This window comes from Idiotropiscis lumnitzeri, chromosome 14, assembly GCF_059441095.1.
Source record: "Idiotropiscis lumnitzeri isolate Australia: NSW breed Sydney's pygmy pipehorse chromosome 14, RoL_Ilum_1.0, whole genome shotgun sequence".
Classification (NCBI taxonomy): Eukaryota; Metazoa; Chordata; class Actinopteri; order Syngnathiformes; family Syngnathidae; genus Idiotropiscis; species Idiotropiscis lumnitzeri.
Genome location: NC_142404.1, coordinates 20,158,056 through 20,171,960, shown reverse-complemented (window position 1 = coordinate 20,171,960; position 13,905 = coordinate 20,158,056). Strand labels below are relative to the sequence as shown.

At 48.6% G+C, this 13,905-nt stretch overlaps 1 protein-coding gene across 2 annotated transcripts; it reads left to right on the top strand.

Annotated features, from left to right (window-relative positions):
• On the top strand, window positions 1–12,989 carry fhip1b (FHF complex subunit HOOK interacting protein 1B). Of its 2 annotated transcripts, none has more exons than XM_088315082.1 (13): window positions 1–321; window positions 1,739–1,912; window positions 2,616–2,912; window positions 3,943–4,338; window positions 4,955–5,185; window positions 5,464–5,709; window positions 6,744–6,911; window positions 6,999–7,082; window positions 7,146–7,296; window positions 8,606–9,646; window positions 9,738–9,916; window positions 10,201–10,363; window positions 10,437–12,989. In XM_088315082.1, the coding sequence occupies exons 3-13, from the start codon at window positions 2,778–2,780 to the stop codon at window positions 10,754–10,756; spliced, it is 3,114 nt and encodes a 1,037-aa protein (XP_088171208.1). In that variant the 5' UTR covers window positions 1–321; window positions 1,739–1,912; window positions 2,616–2,777; the 3' UTR covers window positions 10,757–12,989. The 2 variants fall into 2 exon arrangements, with proteins under 2 accessions (XP_088171208.1, XP_088171209.1); XM_088315083.1 differs by having other exon boundaries at window positions 2,590–2,912.
• Window positions 12,990–13,905: the final 916 nt, after the last annotated feature.

Below are 13,905 nucleotides of genomic sequence, written 5' to 3'. Positions count from 1 at the left end.
GTCGGGCGGAATCAGTGACTGTGTCGCTCTCGCACGGCCAAGATGGCGGCGGGCCGAGGAAGAACCTCCGTGTGACTCGTCGCTGGACGGCGATGCTCGCTCGCTCGCTCCGTTCCGTTGGTTACCGACAGAATGCCCCGACTGTGCGCCTCTCTCTCGCCCCCGCACCGAGGCGCCGCGGGCCACCTTGCCGCCGGGCGCTGCGCTGACGTTGTGGCGTTCGTAGCGGCTAGCCACCGCTAGCCACCGCTAGCCACCGCTAGCCACCGCTAGCCTCCGCTAGCCACCGCTAGCCACCGCTCGACTGGACTGCAAAACAAGGTGAGCCAAGCCAGCAAGCATTTAGTTAGCATTTCGCACTTTCCTTAGCACATGCGATGATGTCTATTTATTTGGCAGTTAAAGCCTCGTAATGTTCACTTTGGGCATTTCGTGAAGGCGCTTCGTCTTTGCGCCATTGACTTGCTCGCGACGAGCTGAGCGCGGAGAGTCCGCAGAACATTTCCGAAGAGCACAAGCCAGCAAAGTCACAACTCCATCGCGGGCGTGCGTTGCTCGTGTCCGGAACAACCCGCGATCAATCTGCGACATGCGATAGACAATTTCTATCGGGAAAAACAAAACAAAACCGTAGGCATTGCTGGACGATATAGTGGAAAGGTGTTATCGCCAAATAAGTAATGAATTGCTCATTAATGATTTGTTGTCTTTTTACTCTTTATAATCACGACCCGGAGTAAAAAAAAAAAAAGGCTGACTTTAGGTAATTTTATGTTTAAAAAATGTGTACCCTTATGAAGTGGTTAACATTATTTAATGCAATCAGAATATCATAATTGTATCGCACATCTTGTTGACAGGATGGATCCGACATTGCAGGTCACTTGATATATAGACTTATAAATTGTAACATAAAAAAAAGGAAACTTACATATAGCTCTTAACATATATTGATGTCAAGTATGCTCACTATACAGTAATATTGGACGTCGTAAAATGTGATATTATAATAATTGTTTTGACAATTGTGCCCATTTTTTTTTATCGTTCAGTGTAATAATTGCAGTCGTAGTTGAATTCATTACACAGCCCTAACATAAAATATACAATATGAAAATGAAATATTTCGCAGTTTGAATTTTGTTTTTAATTATAATTGTATCTTTTTCAGTCAAATTTATCAAGAAGTATTCCACGTGTATTATAAGATTACTCTTTCTTTCTCAAAAATAATTTTGTATAAACATGTAAAGATAGATAGATATAGATTTTTTTTAATGATTCTTTCCCTTGCGCATGAATAAACTTATTCTAAATAAAGTGGTCCTTTTTTTTGCAAGAACATAATTAAAAAAATCATATTGTTCTGAGAAGGAAAATAATCTTAATTTGACAAAGTAAAAATTGTTTTTTTTAAGTCAAGTTGTATTCTTTGTAAAAAAAAAAGCATTTTTTGAGGAAGTCCTAGCCGCATTTATGTTTTTTATTATTTTTTTCTTCAAGTAAATGCATTTTAGTTGTACAAAAAAGTATTTTATTTATTTTTCTTGAAAAATTCAAGGTTGTATTTTTTTCAAGAACGTTCAAGAAAATAAAGATTCTTCCTGAGACAAAAAGTCACAAGCTAACGCTTAATTCTATATTAATTTTTTGTCCTTCATTCATCTCCACGTTTGTACTTGTTTTCTGGACAAAAAAAAGCAGCGATGTGTGAAAAGCGATTGATGGTTTGTTCCAGGTGTTTGCAGCGGCTAGGCCCCACCCTGGGGTGCAAAGGTCATCGGACGGCTCGGCGCTCACACGCCTGCATTCTCACTCGAAGGACGTCGCGACTCAAAAGAGGCCCGTCCGTCTCGTTTCGTCTCGGCAATCGACGTCGCTTTCTTCTGCTTCGATTGCCGGATGTATTGCGGTGAGTGTTGCTTCGTTTTTGTTTTTTGTTTTTTTCCTCTGAGGACTTGAGCTTGTTCTTCGGCTCGTCTGTTCAAAGGTAAGACAAAAGCGGTTTAAACGTTAACTTGTGGCCACTAACCGTCAACACTTGGTTGGATTTGTGAGTTGAACGGTGGCCAGAGATTTGTCCCGATGGCCGGTCTTGCTTATGATCTTTGGAAAGCCCCCCCAACTTTGACCGGGACCTCATTAACTTGTTGAACTGTCGCGGATGTTTTGGTCCGAGCGTTTTTCAAGGGTGGGGACCTCTAATGTTTAACACACACCAGAAGGGGGCAACATTGCCCCGCTTAGGATATGCTATCAGCACAGCTGTCGAGTAGAAGACAAAGATTTGGGAGCGAATCTCGGCTTCTTGTGTCGATTGTTGGGGGGGGGGGGTGCCAACACAAGTTTAGGCACCAGAGACATAAACAGAGTGACGGCTGCACGGCATTCCCAGGCTGGCTGGGGTAGACGCGGCCTCTCCAGTTGGTCCTGGGTTGTCCCCGAGGCCGCCTCCTGGTGGGAACACCTTGCCACCGAGGAAGGGTCCAGGAGGCAGGAGGAGGAGAGCCTTGTTGTGGATGAACTGGCACAACCAACGAGACAAATGTGATGATGATGATGATGATGGCGGTGGTATCGTGTCTACAGCAAGCATGGCGTGTTTGTGGCTGCAGACCGGATGACCGGCTGCGGCTGGAGTAGTGGGTTGGCAGCACTTCCTGCTTGTGACAGCGACGTCGGCAGGCCGGCCGTCCCCGCCCCTGGCCCCGCCCCTGGCCCCGCCCCTCGCTTTTAAGTCGGACAGCCTCCACCCGCTGGGTCATCGTCACCCGAAGATGAGCTGGCTCAGCAGGTTGACGCCACGCGCCCCCCCCGCTCGCTCGGGCCGGGGTGCCACCCCACCGGAAGTGCCCTCTTGCACCGCCGACCCCGAGACCTGCCTCATGGTCTTTGAGAACCATTGGAGACAAGTGAGTGCTTTTGACACCATTATATTGATGCTAAGACTTATGAAAAAAAAATATATGTATATCCTTTTATTTTTGTTGTTTTTTTGTAAGTCGCAATTTGCCATCCATCACACATTTTGGACTCTTATGAGAATAAAGTATATTGTTTTTTTTATGTGACTTGTAAAAATGCAATTATTGGGAGAAAATCAATTTATTTTACAGACCAAAGGAATTCCATGAAAGGAAATAGATTTAAAAGAATGCAAAAAGTGTTTTCTTAAAAGAAAGTCCTCATGTTTCTAAAGTTTTTATTTTTTTCTCAAGATCAATTGTCTTTCAGGCCCTTAAGCAATTCTCATTTCTCTGTGTTCGAATGTATGTCCACTCTGGTTATTTTTTGTCAGTGTCATTTATTGTTATTATTACTAAGAGTAAAGTCGCATTTGCTCTGCAAAAAAATTGACCATTTTTAAAAAAGGCAAAAAGCGACTTTGTGTTGTCGTCGTCGAAGCGTCGGAGGAAGTAACGCTTATCATCAAGCGCAATCATCTGCTGCACTGCTACCACCACACGTTTCTTGCGGACAATTTGAGAGAGAAAAAAAACGTTACAGTTTAATGAGGAAAAAATAAGTCTACAAAATAAGTATTCCTGACCAAAAATGTCATTTCAGGGCTAGGGTTATTTCAACTCATTCACCAACGGCCGACTTGAAAAAAAATGGATCTTTGACGTCAATGGCAGTAAATGAGTTCATATATTTTTTTCTGTTCAAAAAAATGTAACTTGCAGTACTAGATTATAATATGAATATTTTCTTGGTTGGGGGGGGGGTAATTAGAATAAGCTTGTTCATTTCTTTTGTGTGTTTATATATCATTGTGAGAATTGTTACGCAGCCAGGTCAGCATAGCAAAAGTGAATCTGTTCTCATTCGGCCCATCTCGAGAACTGTCGGCTCCAATAAAATGTTTTGACCGTGACGCCGAAGTGACCATCTGAGCGCGCTGCAGCGTCGCTACACTAAGCTAGCGTCTGCGTCCCGCAGGTGTCCCGTGTGCTGGACCAGAGCGAGCCGTCACACTCCACCGACGACCTGATTGCGGTGATGAACCACACGGACCAGATGTTCTGCCTCCTGGCCGAGGAGCGGCCCCCCCAAAGCCAGGACGACGGCCAAGATGTTGGGCCCATTCTGCAAGTGGTGGTCCGCGAGCGCGTCCTGGAGCGCCTTCTGCTGTGGCACCTGCGCCCCAGCCCCGACATGAGCAGCCTGGGGGCGTTGCTCAAGCTCTTGGAGATGCTGATTGGTCAGTCGCAGCAGGTCTTGCTGAGCCGCCCGGCCGTCCTGCACCCGCTGCTCAGGCTGGTGGGGGCCTGCGCCCACCTGGACCGCGGGTGCCCCCCCGTGCTGGAGAACAGCCTGGTGCTGCTGCTCAATCAGGTGAGCTTTGAAAGTCATTTGGAACAATAGACCAAAAAATGTCTGAAGAAAGGAAATAATGATTTGACAGAAAAGTTGCCATTTCAAGAAAGACACAATTTATCTTTGGGACTAAAAACAAGGAATTGCCTTTTAAAAGGGCAAAAAGATAGAGCGGTATTGAAAGAAAACAAGAAGTTGCCTTGTGGAAAATGTCTTGGAATGAAAAGCACAAACAGCTCTTGAAAGACAAAAAAACCCAAAAGTTGTCTTTGCCAGTTCATGTGCCGTATTTTCAAGACCATAAGGTGCCCTTCAAAGTCCCAAATCTCCCCCAAAACCCTAGAGCGTGGAACGCTTTGCGTTTGGACGGAGATCTTTCCAGTTGAGCAATCCGTCTGAGCGGCTGGGCGCAGTACGCTAGCACCCTCTATTGGTGAAGTCTGCAGAATTGACAGGTGTGACGGTTTCAGGCAAAGCTGACGGTGTCTTACTCACAAGCTGCCTCAAGCATGCGTGCTAGCTATTGTTTTAGCGCTAAGGCATGTCTTGACATACCTGCACCTAATCATAAATTGTGAAAATGCACTAATGTTGTCTTTCAAAGAAAACTGTGTGCGTGTGTGTCCGTCGGCAGGTGTGCGTGCGGGTGGCGCGCGAGCCGGCGCTGCTGGAGACGTTGTTGCGGGCGGCTCCGGCGCAGCAGGGCTCCACCAACCTGCTGGTCTTCTCCCTGCTGGTGCCCTTCATCCACCGCGAGGGCGCCGTCGGACAGCAGGCGCGCGACGCCCTCCTGCTGGTCATGGCCGCCTCGGCCACCAACCGCGCCGTGGCGCGCTACATCGCCCACAACTCTTACTTCTGCCCCGTACGTATACACTCGCCAAAAAGACCCAGAAAGTTGGGGGCCGTTCTGGTGACGAGTCTCTAGAAAGCATAAAAGCAATAGCGGCTCACGGATGGTTTCGAAAGTCAAACGTGACATGTCGTCATGAACTGAACGTCAAAAACATTCTCCAATTCTTCTCTGCAAAAAGACGCATCAAGTGTACCGTTTTAGATTCCGTCTTCGGCTTACTAAGTTGAGGATTGATGATTGGCTAACTCGCACGCCATCTCAAGCCTCCGTCCCACCTCCCTTCCCAGGTGCTGGCGACGGGTCTGAGCGCACTCTACTCGTCGCTGCCCCGCAAGATGGAGGTGCGTGGGGACGACTGGCACGCTCTCCGGCGCGAGGACTGGATGGGCGTGTCGTCGCTGGTGGTCTTCATGAACTCGCTGGAGTTCTGCAACGCGGTGGTGCAGGTGGCCCACCCCATGGTACGCTCGCAGCTTCTGGACTATCTGCACAACGGCTTCCTGGTCCCTGTGGTGGCGCCTGCCCTCTTCAAGGTACACGTTTGGATCCTAAAGTTGGCCTACGTGAACTTGGCTTGTTTACAGCACCAGGTGGGCATCGGCGGTCGCGCTCTACATTGGTTTCAATCCGATTTGACTGGCCGGACCTTTTGCGTTCACCGAGGTTGAACCGAGTCCCTTTGTCGTACGGTGTTCCGCAAGGTTCTGTTTTGGGGCCCTTGCGGTTTTTGTTGTACTTGCTGCCCCTAGAAAACATGGAATTTCCTTGCATTGCTTTGCAGACGGCAGTCAGATCGATGAGTCCTGCTGAGCAAGAAAGTCGCTTTCTCTTTGAGAGCACTTTTGTCCTGCCTTGAGGAAATCAAAATCGGGATGTCACTTAACTTCCACAATTTCAATGAAAAGAAGACAGAGGTTATGGTCTTTGGTCCCAGTGGCCCTTCCGCTCTCAACCCTGTTGACCTCGTCCCCCTGACATCTTCTCCAAAGCCAACAATGTCCAACTTGGCTTTGAAACTGGACAGTGATTTGAAATGAGATCATCAGATCGGTGCTGTTGCTCATCTTGGGCGGCTGGCCTAAGTGAAGTCCTTTCTTTCCGAACAGTAATGCACGCCTTGGCTAGATTACTGTCATGCGCTTGACTTTGGAGTCAGCCAGTCCTCCCTCAAGCGTCTCCAGTTGCTCCAAAATAGGGCTGCTCGGAAGACGGATCACATCACCCCAATCTTGGCCTCTCTTCTCCGGCTCCCAATGCACTTTCGAGTTGGCTTTAAGATACTTGTGTTTGTCTTCAAATCTTGAAGTGGCCTCGCCGAGCTCCTCCTCCTTTTCTGTTGCCGGCCCTTCTTTCGTCGTTCCCGCTCCCATTGAATGTTAGGAAAGCCCCGCCCACTCTGTCCAAAACTCGTTTGAAGACACATTTTTTTTCTCGCAATTTCAACATGAGACTGTCTTTTAATTTGTGTTCTAATCTCTATGACACCACCTGGAAAGCGCTCCAACTGCTGTCTAATGCGCTTTAGAAATAAAGTTGTCTTGTCCGACTCCTCGAACGGTGTGCGTAGTCGTCGGTGGACGAGATGATCGCCAGCACGGCCTACCTGGACCTGTTCCTGCGCAGCGTAAGTGAGACGTGCCTGCTCAAGACCTTCCTGCGCTTCATCCTGCTGCATCGCCTCGACGACGACTCCATTCTGGACACGTTGCTCACGCGCATCAGCAGCAACTCCAGGGTGGGTGCGCATGTTTCGATATTCGAAAAAGCAAATTTGAGTTTTGATTGCCATGTTTGAGTGAACGCGTGCCGTCTTGTGTTGTAGCTCTGCATGGTGTCCCTGAGCCTCTTCCGGACTCTTCTGTCGTTCAACTGCGAGGACATCATGCTGCAGCTTGTCTTCAGGTACCTTTTGCGTTCATCCTCGATGACGTCGTCGGCGTCAACGGCGCTCTGCCCCCCCGCCAGGTACCTGCTCCCGTGCAGCCACGTCATGCTGAGTCAGCGCCGCGCCATCCGAGAGGCCGACATCTACGGCAGATGCGCCGACAAGTTCCTGTCGCTCATCCCCGAGTGCTGTCGCACCGCCGCGCGTGGCCAGGAGGCTGCCTTCAGGGGCAAAGGTGAATGTTGAAAGGAATCAGAAGATGTGGGAAATTGAATTGGATAGATTTATAGACGTCGTTCAAATGAAAAAGAAAATTCCATGAAAAATAGAGAGATGATTGTGATTGTCATAGGAGCTCTCCTTGCCCACGTAGCAGCGCATCAATTTTATTGTTATTTATTTATTTATTTTTTACATTTCGGAATGACTAAAGGTGACTTGGTTTTAAAATCCATTGAAAGTTTTGTTGCGTTAATTTGGAATGACCTTCAATTAGTCGAGTTTCATTTTCAGATTTACCGTATCGTATTATGTATGGAGTGTTATATTGAAATTGAATGTAATGTTTAATGTTTTGTTGCCAAATTGAGCAATTGTATTATTTTTATTTATTTTTTTACAAGTCGTAAACACACTTTATTCGTAACTCCTCTCCTTGCCTCCACAGCAAAAACACGAAAAGTTTCACAAACTGTGCCCTCTCCTTCTTTCCACAAGTAACACAGCCATGTGAAGGTTATTACTGAAAATAAAACATGGAGGACACCATGAAATGTTTCATTAAATTTCATTATTTAATTATATCAAATATAATAAATGTGTCATTAATTAAATTGTCAATGATTGTAAAAAAAAAAATATATGTATTTGAATACAGCAATCCATCTTCTGTAGCGCTTCTCCTCACGCGGGTCGCGGGAGGGAAGGGGGTGCTGGAGCCTATCCCAGCGGGGGACACCCTGAACTGGTTGCCAGCCAATCGCAGGGCACACAGAGACGAACAAGGGCAATTTAGAGCGTTCAATCGGCCTGCCGTGCATGTTTTGGAATGTGGGAGGAAACCCACGCAAGCACGGGGAGAACATGCAAACTCCACACAGGATGGCCGGAGCCGGGATCGAACCCACGCCCGATGCTGTCTCGCACTGTGAGGCCATCGTGCTAACCAGTCGCCCACCGTGCCGCCCGAATACAGAAATAATTATCGATTTTTTTGATAACAATCATTGGTAATTCTATTAATGACACATTTCGTTATTTAATTCCGTATTTTTTTAATAAATGAAACAATGACCATTTTCATTCAATATTTCATTGGTTTAATTTTAGCACTTTCAGTCCTCCATAATTGTGTCAAACAAATGTCGAATTGTTTGGCCTCCATCAAGCAAAAAAAAAAAAAAATCTTTTGGGAATCATTGAAGTGGAATATATTCTCCAAAATTAGATTCAAGTTCCCTGTTCAGAGTTAAGCTCAGTTGTGTTATGTTTCCTACTTTGAAGGTTTTTATTCTTCTCCAAATGTTACCTCCTCCTGTCCACAGCGGCCTACAACGCAGGCGGGGAGTCCTCGGCGCCGTCCAGACCCAGCACGCCCTCCCGCTTGGCCTTTTTCATCCGCCAGCAAAGCGCCGGCACCCCCTCGGCGGCAGGGGCGGCGGCCGCACCCACCCCGGCCGGCTTGGAATCCCCGCAGTCGGCCGCCCACGAAAGTCCCGCGCACCAGCCGCAGCCTGAAATTGCGGCGTGGGATTCAGGCTACTTGGACTACCTGAAGGACGCCCGACGAAGCATTGAGCTTTGCTCCTGGGCGTGTCGGGAGTGGTCGGCGCCCTACGATGGCGAAAACCCGTGCCCGAGCACCGCTCCCCCTCCCCCGGCCCCGCCCACCTACACTCCCCCCATGGCCGCGTACCCTGAGCACTTCTCACTCCTGCCGGGGAGCGGCGGCCCATTGAGGGCCGGCGCGGCGACGGCGCGGTCCGAGTGGAGCGGCTCGGAACACGACAGCGGCGAGTGGGACATCACCATCGGCCAAAACAACTGCATCAGCCTCACGCCGCGCTCCAAGAAGCGGAGCCTTCAACGTGAAGAACAACTTCCAAAATCTGCGCCTCCGCCACTTTGCCCAACGCCTTTGCCCACTTCCCCGCCAGTGCCGGACAACTCCGTCGCAACCTTGTTCAACGGCACGGCGGGGCTGGGCGAGGCCAAGAAGGTGAAGCGAGATTCGGACCACCGGGACTTTTTGGACGAGAACGGATGCGCGGCCAAAGAGGCCAGCGATGATTGTGCGCCGACGGTCGAGAGCCTCATCCAGGAGCTTCTGGAACAATCTCCCGACGACGCTAACGATGAGAGCGTCGGCGTTGAGGCCTTCACCAGGGAGCTGAAGGAGCTGGAAGAGCGCATGACACCACCCGCCAGCGCCGTTGACGCATCCTCGGGTGACCGGCGCCAACGCGACGAGGACCCGGAGCAGAAAAGGGCCACCACCGACGTCAAGGCGGAAAGTTCCAAAATGGCCGTCTGCGGTCCCGCCCGACCTCTCGCTTTTGCTCACGGCTCGTGTCAGCCGTACACGGGTAAGAAGTTGCGCGTCGACTTGTTATGGCCCAAATTTTGTATGCGGGAAAAGCCCGAAAGGTGAGTTTGTGACTTGTGGGATGCGTACAGGTCCGTTGATGGCGGTGCTGCTGGCCAAGATGGAGAACATGCTCCACAACTCGCTGTACGTCAACATCCTGCTGACGGGCATGGTGGCGCGGCTGGCGTGCTACCCGCAGCCGCTGCTACGCTCCTTCCTGCTCAACACCAACATGGTCTTCCAGCCCAGCGTCAAGTCTCTCCTACAGGTCAGCCTCCGGCTTCTCGATGTCTTCCAGCGAAGGACTCGCCGCTTGCTGGGCTCAACGTCACAAAAGATTCCACTCGACTTATTTTGTCTGCATGCAGCAAAACAGCTGAATGGCACTTCACCATGTTTGCTTTGAACTCTGCGCTGACCCGAGTCCGCAGACCTCGGAACGCTACTAACGTTTCTTTCGGGACCGAAACCAATCAGCAATTCGTAAACCGGTAGCCGAACCTTCGAGTTCATCTTCACTTGTATCTGAAGGCACCGCTGTTTTTTTCCCAGGTTCTGGGTTCAGTGAAAAACCGCATTGAGTCCTTCGCCGCCTCCCATGAAGACTTCCCCGCCATGCTACGGAAGGCCCAGCAGTACCTGGTGGCACGCGGCAAGGTGGACTGGAGCGAGCCGCCCGGCGCGGTCCCCCCCCTTCGGCGTTCGGATTCGCTAGGTGAGCACGGGTTGAAAACGGCCAGCGACGGTGACTTCCTGTCGCGCTGACTCTGGGTCTTCTCTTGTGCCAGTCAAGAGTCGCAAGTCATCCCTCAGCGACCTGATCCTCCGCCACACCAACAGCCCCACTCGAACCCGGAACGCCGCCCAGATGGCTCTGGCCCACGTGCGGGTGGGCGGCCAGACACTGCACAGCGCTCTGTTCCGTGGTGGTGCAACTGGAGGAACCGGTGGTGGTGTGTCCAACCTGGAAAAGCAGGCGGAGGCGCTCCGCGTGAAGAACGCCGTCTACTGCGCCGTCATCTTTTGCGAGTTCCTCAAGGAACTCGCCGCCCTCGCCCAGGAACACGCCGTCGCGCTACCCTTCACTTGCACTGACGCCGAGGAGTAGATGGCGGAGGGACACACGCCGAGGGCTAGACCCCATGAAGAAGACCTCAGCCGTGCCCAGAGGTAGCCATCGAAGACTGGCTTCCGATGAGAACTGACCGGCACGTCGAGCCTCGACACCGCACCACTAGAAGTAGAAACCTGTGTGGAGTCCAAGCAGCGGACGTGTTGGTAAAGAAGTCAATATCAAAGGGGGCGGGCGCCAAGGCCGAGATACTCGAGGCGGTGCTGAGGAGCGGACGACAAACATTGAGATTAAATGCTAAAGGGGCGCACGATGAGGAGTTTGTTCATTGCCAACTGGGGAGAACTCTCACGATGCTGACGGGAAGACTCAAAGGAGTTGATGGGGACGACGAAAGAGGATGCTGACGAATCCACGACGAAGTGAGCGTAAGGATGGCATTGTAGGACGTGGATGCGCACATACGTGCATGTGATCTTGTGCATATCATGTATTATGTTGACCTTCTGGCGAAGCGCACTGTTGGTGCTGGTCCAAGTATTTCCCTTTGAAAGAACAATCATCAGTAGTCCTGTATGTAAAAGTCTCACTTGGCGTTTATTTTGAAAGGCTGCGCGACGTACCGAGCGCCGCTTTTGCTGAATGTGGTGTTAACTGGCGATGCGTTTTCTGACATGGTCAAATTGTCACCAGTCCCAGTTGAGACCAGGGAAGAGCATCGTTGAAGGGTGAGCCCGATTTGAAAGATTATCACAAGCTCTTCAGGTGATGGAAGCGTTTATTTATTTCTTTGTTTTCTCATCTTTAATGCTGACATGGGAGAAATGCAAGTTTCCGCTCGACGCTTTTGGAGCATTTGGAGGCTGCTAAGTAGTGCTTAGGCGCCGTTTGGACCCGGTTACAGCCAGCAAGGAAGCGTTTGCATCGCAGCCGTTTAAGCTCATTTGGCTCCAGTTTGGAGCCACTTCGGGCCAACGAGGGCCAGTCGGCAGCCGTTTGAGACGGTGGGGGGCCGGACCGGGCCGTAATTCGGCATCTTTGATGAGCTAGCGCCAGCGTGACGTTTGCAATGTCCGACCCTCCCCAACGTCACATCGAGTCCAAATCAAGCAAGTCAAACGTGAACGACCGCGGCAAGAACGAGTCCGCTCCAAAGATGAACCAGTCTGAAGACGGCTAACTGCGCTATGCTAATGCTAATAGGAGCAACAATCGTGCTTTGGGGTTGCGGCGGCCGCAAATAAGTAAATATTTGCAATGCTTTGGTGGAGAAGCAACTTTGCGCATTACACTAAAACTGTTATTTATTTAAAGCGTTAGAAAAAATATTGTGCTATTTTATTTAAAAAGATCGATTCTCTCTTTCATATTTGACTTCATCCCGTTAAATATTGAAGATAATAAAATGACCTAAATTCGGGTTTTGTTTTTGCTTTTTCAGGTCCTTATTTTTGATTGTAGAAATAATATCGATAGCGACCAGTAGTGATGAGAAAACGAAGCTTCATGAGCACTTGTGATAGTTTGCGCTCTTGGTGTTCCACGACTTCTTTAAACCAAGAGCGCCATCGAGCGGGATGAAAAATGATCACAAGTGCTTCATGAAGCTTCAAAAAGTTTTCGGTCCGAGCGCCCAGCCCAAGTTTTTGTCTTGAGCGTTTCTTTAGCTCCGTCTTGCTCGCATTTGGTGCTACCTGCCAACAAGGCACTTCAAAACGTACACAATCGTTCCGTCTTTTGTGTCATGTCATAAGTTTTCTCGCCAAGATCTTGACAGGCAGTGGGAAAAAAAAGTTTGCCGATGAGACTTTTGTTGTCTTTCAAGTGGACACGATTTGTCCCCCCTCGTTTATTTTCAAGTGACTCCCTCGCACGACTGGTGCCATGTTTGACTCTTCACCCGATCTTCCAATTTGCAACTATGCAAACGCGTGGAGGCGGTCAGCACACTCAAACGGAACGTGTAAATATTGTAAGAAAACGACAAAGAAATTGGGGAGAAATGTCAAATAGGAACTATTTTTCTATGCATGTGTGTGACGTGTGCAAAACAAAAACACTAAAGGGAATGTTTTTATTAATTTATAAAGTCATTGTTAGCAACATCGTATGTGTGTCTGCTCTCTGTGTTAAAAAATATTCTCGGATGGTCAAGTTCAAGCAGAAGCTGTGGCGACCGTTTAGAAATGTTTTTTTTTTTTCAATCCACGACTATTTGTCACGTGCCGTTCAGTTGTATTTCACTTTGCAGTAAAATACGCTGCCAACATTTAATTGTTGATGTTCCATTTGTTGAAGTCTGCGTCATTCGCAATAGCAAGCATTTCCACAAGATGGCGCGTGCAGGATCCAAATCAGGGGTCTCAAACTAAATTTACCTGGGGGCCACTAGAGGCAGACTCTGGGTGAGGCTGGGCCGCATCAGGTTTTCCCCAAGAAAAAAAATCTAATCTTCTCAAATGTCTTTATTTTTATTTTTTAACACAAAATAAGATTTAAAAATAAATAAGGAATTAATAAGAAAATTAATCAGTAATAAATAATAATAATAATGAGTCAAATGTCTGTGTTAACAGTTCTTTAATCTTCTTCTGAACATGAGTGGAACATTCATCAATCAAACGCCTACTAAAACATTGAAAAAAAATTACAATCCTACCCTCGTTTTAAAGCTGAAGATGTGCCCAACAATAATCGGCGGTTCAATTTTATCCACTGTGACCAGGTAATCCTACATTTTATAATTAGTCCCGTCTGTGCTAGTGCTGATGCAAAGCTCCGTCAGACTGCACATCCTGTTCGCGCGTGGATCTCCTGTCAATCAAATCAAAATCTTGTCAAATAGCAGAGATCCTAAGCATAAACCAGAGTTCTGGGATGAGTAGGCCTACTTCTGTAGTTATAAAGCTTTAATTACACTGTAATTAAAGCTTTATAACTACAGACATATCAAATTCGCGGGCTGCACGAACATTAAACTTTCATAATAAGGCGGGGGCCGCAAACTATCATCCGCGAGTTTGAGACCCCTGATCCAAATGCAGCTATTTGCTTGAACGAAAATGTCAATATGCTTTCACTTTTACTTCCTTTCATTGCTTGTTCGCCAATGACCAAGTTGGTTGATCAATTTACGACGACGCGCGTGTCAAGTAACGAACGTTGGAGTGGCGGCTTTTTAAATT

What these genes read in the sequence shown, in the direction of transcription:
- fhip1b (XM_088315082.1), top strand. Translation starts at nt 2,778, where the DNA reads ATGAGCTGGCTCAGCAGGTTGACGCCACGCGCCCCCCCCGCTCGCTCG. An exon ending in ACAACTCTTACTTCTGCCCC is followed by an intron (nt 5,186 to 5,463) that starts GTACGTATACAC and finishes CTCCCTTCCCAG; the next exon opens with GTGCTGGCGACGGGTCTGAG. An exon ending in TGGCGCCTGCCCTCTTCAAG is followed by an intron (nt 5,710 to 6,743) that starts GTACACGTTTGG and finishes CGGTGTGCGTAG; the next exon opens with TCGTCGGTGGACGAGATGAT.